Here is a 7,226-nt window from a genome sequence, read left to right on the forward strand (position 1 = left end):
GAATTGTCACTTGGGGCCTGTCTCTGCCCTTTACAAGGCGGGCACTGGTTGTCACTGTTAAGAAAAGGTTGTGCTGTCACTGTTAATAGGGGATGTGGCTTTCAATGTCATAGGCTTTGGCTGACCCTTTAATAACGATATTCTATCTGCCATTAATATTTGGTGTTTGAGTTGTCAGGACGTTTTGTGTGTTTGTCATCCTTACGGTGGACTCTCTTTCACCCATTTAAGGGGCATTATAATGGGGGCTCTCTGGAGATCAATTATCTTAGTGTTCCTATAGCAGCTTTGGTCTCTCAATCCATTATTATATTGCACATTTTGTCATAAAACAAGACAGCATTGTGAAAGACATAAAAGGTACCCTGCTACAAGATTAGGCTATGGAAATTGCCAGTATGGAATGAAATTAAACAGACTTTACGTAATTGTTTCTTCTTCTAGCAAAACAAGAAAGTAAATGTATAGTTCATGGCAATGTGACCATTCTCCAGCTTGATAATTGTAAGTCTCTATTACCTGTGAATGCAACATATTGTGAAGGGACCTGCACGTCTAAATCCATGTGAGTATCTTTTATTGTCTGGCTTTACACTGAAATATTCCTTGAGAAAAAAAAATCTTTAGCAGTTTCATAAAGGGGTTTTAGTAAGAAAAGATATAAAATAAACATGTATTTATGGTTATCTTTATGGCCACTGATATATCTACTGTATTACTATAGAGCTGGTAGTAGAGTTCAGTGTGATGAATCCAACAAAAAACCCTGGTATAAGCCATTAGTTGCAGTATGTACAGAAGTCAGGCAGTGTCCCTATAAACTGTGTTATGTGTTTCATGTCAATATGTACAAGCATTTGATCACATTTTTCTACTTGAGTCACATACTTCTCTATAAAACTAGTCTCACGGTAAGCTAGTAACTCAAATGGCACCAATGTTTACTCGGTTACCTCCTTTGGCCACATTGCACCCACAGGTTACAACTACATTGTAAGAACGTACACTAAGGCCAGGGCTACACACATGTTTGGAGCGCTACTGACTGATTTTAACTATTGAGTTATATTCATGGCTGCTTGTCCTGTCTTCTTCAATTCCCCTCCTTGTGCACTTAGTTAGGAAGGGACAGTCAACTTGTTGGGGGCTGCAGCCTATTGTAGATACTCCAAGCAGGTAGGGACAGGGGTATGGCTTAAAGGGGTTATCCAGGAAAAAACTTTTTTTTTATATATCAACTGGCTCCAGAAAGTTAAACAGATTTGTAAATTACTTCTATTAAAAAATCTTAATCCTTTCAGTACTTATGAGCTTCTGAAGTTTAGGTTGTTCTTTTCTGTCTAAGTACTCTCTGATGACACGTGTCTCGGGAACCGCCCAGTTTAGAAGAGGTTTGCTATGGGGATTTGCTTCTAAACTGGGCGTTTCCCGAGACACGTGTCATCAGAGATTACTTAGACAGAAAAGAACAACCTTAACTTCAGAAGCTCATAAGTACTGAAAGGATTAAGATTTTTTAATAGAAGTAATTTACAAATCTGTTTAACTTTCTGGAGCCAGTTGATATATAAAAAAAAGTTTTTTCCTGGAATACCCCTTTAAGTTTAGGGCTGCACTTTCCAGTCCCAGACCTTATACTTTTATTCAGAGACAGTATGGGATGAGATTATTCACAATTGGTGATGGGCACAGCTCACCTAACCCCCCCCCCCCCCCCCCTCTGCAAAGGTCACAAAGCATATACCATACTATGTGAATATGCCATAATTGTCTAATATATATTTGTAATAGTACGGTTTGCTGAATGGCAAGCTCTAAGACATCTATAGTTTTTATTGAACAGTTTCTTGTATTGCTTATGTACTTACATGTAACCTTTGGCAGGTACTCATTTGCAAATCACAAAATTGAAGAGGAGTGTGCATGCTGTGTGCCAACCAAGACCAGAGAAGCAAATATATTCCTGGAATGCAAAAATGGAACGTCTTTCAATTACAAATACAGCTTTATAGAGGAGTGTGATTGTTCCCCTCCGACCTGTCGTGATTCCCCGTAGAAAACAAAATCCTAGTAGATCATGTCTGATGCCTTTCGTGACGTGTCCTCTGTAGTCAATGGCTTTGAATTTTTTGACATCTTTCACAACTATAGCAGAGTAGTTCTTATTAGCAGTCACTGATGTTAATTTACTATCTATTAAATACAACATTGTGTCACCTTATGATTAAATATTTATGTTTTCCAACTTCATTACGTTTAACTTTCTTAATATTTCTTAATCGCTTTCTTGATTTAGTCTTTTGTTTGCTCTAATTTGGAAACTATTAACAACTATAATTCCAGACACGTTTTTACAAAGCAATCCCTAGAGCATGTTTATAACCTGCATACAGTAGAGACAATGAGCAGAAACATACTAAGGACATATTTGAGCAATTTACCAGGGATTTGTAAATTCATCGAAGTGCTTACAGTTAAAGTGTTATCCAGGAGAAGGAAAAATAGTCTGCTCGTTCTACTAAAACAGCACCATACGTTGTCTGTATTAGATTTCATTCAGGTTTGTTGCAGACCAGACACTTTTTAATGATCTTGGGCAAACTTTTTACCTGGCTGATGCAATATCTTTTTTTATCTGTGCAATATGTTTTTCATTTTGATGGACATGCTGACAATCTCATGTGGACAAATGCCTGAACTCCATTCTCCATGTACCAATGTACATTTAAAAGGTGTTGTCTGGTAAAAAAAGGTTTTTCTAAAAACATGGTCTGGCTGCCTGTTTAAAAAAATAAAAAAACATTTTACTTACCTCACTCAGTGTAAATACCCTCCAGTATCACTGCTTCCGGTCTATGCCATGCTCCACTTCCTGGTGCTGGGGCCCGATATGTCAGACTGCCACTCTCTGCTGCGGCCAGGGATTGGCTGAGCAGCTCTCTGACATATTGGGCCCCAGCACCAGGAAGTTGGGTATAGCGGAGACAGGGAGCAGCAATACCGAAGGCTGTAGGGACGTGAGGTAAGTATAGGGTTTTTTTTTTTTTTACAGGGAATGATGAGTGCTTTTTGAACTTTTGGCAGGCAGCCAATGATTTGTAGCTTTGGGGTTGATAAAATGGTGGGTCAAAGTTCTCACTGTAAAAGGATCCAAACAGCGATAGATGACACACTCTGAAGCCAATTTGTTAAAAACATTTCAGTTGTCAAAATTGCGCATTTGGCAAAGACAAAAAGATTTTATTAGTTTTAATATAACTACATTTCTTTGCTTATAGTGCTTTCTAAATCTTGGTCTTTTAATCTGTATGTTATAAGTATATCCTAAGTAACACGTTTGTTGGTTCAAAATGATATCTGTGTATCAAACAAACCAAATAAACATGTGTTAAAAGACTTAGACTCAACTTTTCATTTCAATTAAGAATGACATTTTTTTTTTTCAAGTTTTTATTTAAGATACCAAATGAGGTGCTCTGTGGGAACAAAAGGGTGAGGGCAACATGTAGTCTAGGACGGTAAAAGAGCAAATGATAACCACGGTGGCTATTGGTAGCGAAAGCATTAATATCAACATCTCTAGTAAAGTGCGGTAGTGATGGGGTTGATGTCAAGATCCTTGGCTAAGAGTAGTGAGGTAGTTAATGCTGGTTATTTAGATGCCATCGTCCCTGGTTGTTTGGGTAATGATGGTGTGAATAATAATCCTTAATGGCCTGGGGTAGTAGGAAGCAGAGAAGTTTGCTCTATGGTAGTGAGAAGATTACAATCTACAGTAGATTGTATAGTCTGGCAGTTTACTCACCAGCCCTACAGGCTGATAGTAAGTGTCCACCCTTACCATTCCTTTTATTTAGTTAGGGATTCTAAATTTTTGACACCAATTCAACACAATAAAAAATGACATGCTATCAGAGCCCTCCAAGACGAGAACTGTCTGATTTGTCCTTAGAAACCAAAAACAGCTCAGCTTGCATTTTTTAACGTGTTCTGGTAAAATGAAAGCTAAGATGTGATTATGTTGGTTGCTATGGGGAAATACAGACAGTTTATGTCTTGGACAGATTGATTAATGTGGGCCAATGTGTAAATTTCTGGTGACACAGCCTAGAAATCAGGTTGCTGGGCAAACTTACAAAGGAGACAGAGCATAACACAGAAAAAAAATCCCAGCAAAATACGATAAAAACATGCCTTACCACCATCTGCATCTGGTGGTAAGGCATGTTTGTATGGCATTTTCCTGTCTTCCTGTATGAACTGATATTGGTGCCTATTGATGTCTATTTAATGTTATTAATATATGGATATTTTTAGTAAAGATTTATGTAATTGATTTATATATGGTGGTAGTGTTATAATTTGGGGTGGTTTTGTTACAGATTTGTGTTGGTTTTTCTAGGATTATTGCCTGTATCTTTTGTTTGAGGCGGATATCAGTTCAGGTGTAAGATTGATGAACTATCTGAAAATCTAATGGGTCTGGTAAAAACTGCTCTGAAGAGGAATGGGGTGAACAAAGAATCCTGAAACACTGGGGTACACTGCAGGAATACTTTTGTGGTGTGCCACTATAGTGAGTAGTGGCAGGGCCACAGGTGTTGCAGTGAGTGGTGGGATCAGATGTTATTAACCCCAGGGGTCTGGTGGTATAAACCCCTATGTGTTCGTGACACCAGTGTGGTTTTTGGGTTCCGGAACACCACACACCCGGATTCTCCATTATCCCACGGGCTAGTAGTGCATAAAGAGTCCACAACCAGTTGCAGGTAAGTGGAGGCTTTACTGAATAGAAGGCAGGTGTAATTATCTTCACAGCTATAGCCAGAATTCCCAGAGATGTGACCAGTACCCAGAGGACCTCGCAGCTTGCTGGACCAATACTTGTAATAAACTTGACTTGGACTTGTAATTTAGACTTGATTATGTTAATAGACTGGACTTGATTATGTGCAGGACTTGACTAGATGCAGTGACAGCAGACATAGACTTGACTCACTGGAGAGTTGTAGCTTTGTGGAGCTTCAGATACTGAACACTGTCCTGAGATTCTCTGGTAGCTGCTTCAGCAAAGGCTTAGGTGTTGTAGCACTTAGCCCAAAGAGAGTGAATTAAGATGGCTGCCCCATTAATTAGTGAGGGGGCTGGACTATAGCCCATTGGTCAAGTTGTGGGTCATAGGTTAAACCTGATAATCTCTGGGATTACATATTGCAAAAATCATATAACAGTATAACATAACATGTGATCAGCTTACTCACACAGTTCTTTGGAGTCCTCCAAAGGTCCTATATTCTATCTATACATTAGAATCCTATCTATGGTCTTAAGGTAACATACACCACATTTAATAAACTAGCAAGATAACACAAGGAGTCCCTGCAGGGGAGCCCCCAGGTCACTGAGGGACTCAACCTGACAGGGCCTACAGGTAATACATGACTGTGTACCTGTACTGGGACACCACACTTTAATCACATGTAAGGCACTCACACTTCTCTCACTCCCAGCACCCTGTTACAGCCAGTATGTTTGTCTGCAGCAACACAGCACCAGATCACTTACCCCCCGTGGTCCTCTACACATTAGTCAACTGTCCTTCTGCAGGCCTTGTGACACCCTATCAAAGCTGTGGTCCTCTGCAGAAGATCAGGCTACCTGTTAGCTACTTTAGCCCTACTATGGGAAGGAGGAGCACCATTCAACAACTTCTTGCCAGGCTAAAATGTTGGGAGGGCCTCCCAACATTTTAGCCTGGCAAGAAGTTGTTGAATGGTGATCCTCCTTCCCATAATAGGGCTAAAGTAGCTAACAGGTAGCCTGATCTTCTGCAGAGGACCACAGCTTTGATAGGGTGTCACAAGGCCTGCAGAAGGACAGTTGACTAATGTGTAGAGGACCACGGGGGTAAGTGATCTGGTGCTGTGTTGCTGCAGACAAACATACTGGCTGTAACAGGGTGCTGGGAGTGAGAGAAGTGCCTACCCTCTCATTTCCAAACTGCAAAAGTACTCTCTGACACACGGAGAGAAAAAATCTACCTAGCTTCCATGAGTCTGCTGACATGGTGCACATGGAACATGGAAAGGAAAGCTTTTGATATCTGTTCAAATTTCTTGTTCAAATTTGACATTATTTGTGTTGTGGCAGTGTTGGTCCACGTCCGAGCACCACGCTCATTGGGTTAGGGGCCCACATTAATGAGGTGACCATGAAATTGTATATTCACTTACAAATGGATCAAAATGTATACTAACTACCTCATGTTCATTTAAAAATTTTGCTAAGAAGCAATAAATCAATGTATAACATGTTGATGTGTGGCCTTATACCTGTGCTTCACTGTACTCACACACACGCCCCCTCCCATAGACATGAATGGAGGGGGTGTGGCGTGACGTCACGTCCCCAGTCCTGGAAACCAGAAGGTTTCCGAAACTGGAGATTCAGCACCCGCATAGAATGCGGGTGCTGCAGGGATATCGCGGGGGTCTCAACAGCGAGCCCCCCACGATCAGACATCTTATCCCCTATCCTTTGGATAGGGGATAAAATGTTTTTGCCCGGAATACCCCTTTAAGTACCAGGACGCAAGGGAATATCTGTATTTTTTTGCCCTTAACAGGATAAGAGGTCACTTTTGGGGTGGGCACTGCAAATGTACATGGTGGGAAAATGCAACATCTGCATTCAAAATACAAAAAGACAGACACTCCTTGCCTTCTTAGCCCTGCTATGTGCCTAAACAGCTGCTAATGACCACATATGGGGTTACTGCCAAGTTGCGAAATTGCGTAACAAAGTTTGGGGCGCTATAATCCCTGTGTTCCTTGTGAAGATGTGAAAACGTACATATTATACAACACATAATGCAAATCACCACACCTGTTAGTGTGATTAATCCATGCTCGGACCGAAGAGGAACTCTGGTGCCACAGAAGACTTGACAGAAAAGAGTAGTTCAGCATGGTTTTAGAGTAAAAAAGCCAATCTCATTGGGTATCGTTTTAATCGCATTGACCTATAGAAAAAAGATAATGTAGAATTTTTACCATGAAGTGCACTACGCAAAATCAAACCTTCCAAAAGTTGCAAAATTGCAGTTTTCTTATAAATTTTTACCCACAAATAATGTTTTTTTTTTCAGTTGTGCCATACATTTTATGGTAAAATGAAAGATGTCATTACAAAGCACAATTGTTTGTGCAAAAACAAACCCTTATAGG

The 7,226-nt window shown here is 40.2% G+C and overlaps 1 protein-coding gene across 5 annotated transcripts in view; it reads left to right on the top strand.

The window, feature by feature from the left end:
* Positions 1-2,744, top strand: part of LOC130276901 (mucin-5AC-like) — a 442,145-nt gene extending 439,401 nt beyond the window's left edge. For all 5 annotated transcript variants that reach the window (XM_056526890.1, XM_056526891.1, XM_056526892.1 and 2 more), the window contains 2 exons: positions 445-565; positions 1,885-2,744. In XM_056526890.1, the coding sequence (XP_056382865.1) occupies positions 445-565; positions 1,885-2,056 (293 nt within the window). In that variant the 3' untranslated portion in view covers positions 2,057-2,744. The remainder of the gene's footprint in view (positions 1-444; positions 566-1,884) is intronic.
* The last annotated feature ends 4,482 nt before the right edge of the window (positions 2,745-7,226 follow it).

Source organism: Hyla sarda, chromosome 6, assembly GCF_029499605.1.
Source record: "Hyla sarda isolate aHylSar1 chromosome 6, aHylSar1.hap1, whole genome shotgun sequence".
NCBI classification, from domain to species: Eukaryota; Metazoa; Chordata; class Amphibia; order Anura; family Hylidae; genus Hyla; species Hyla sarda.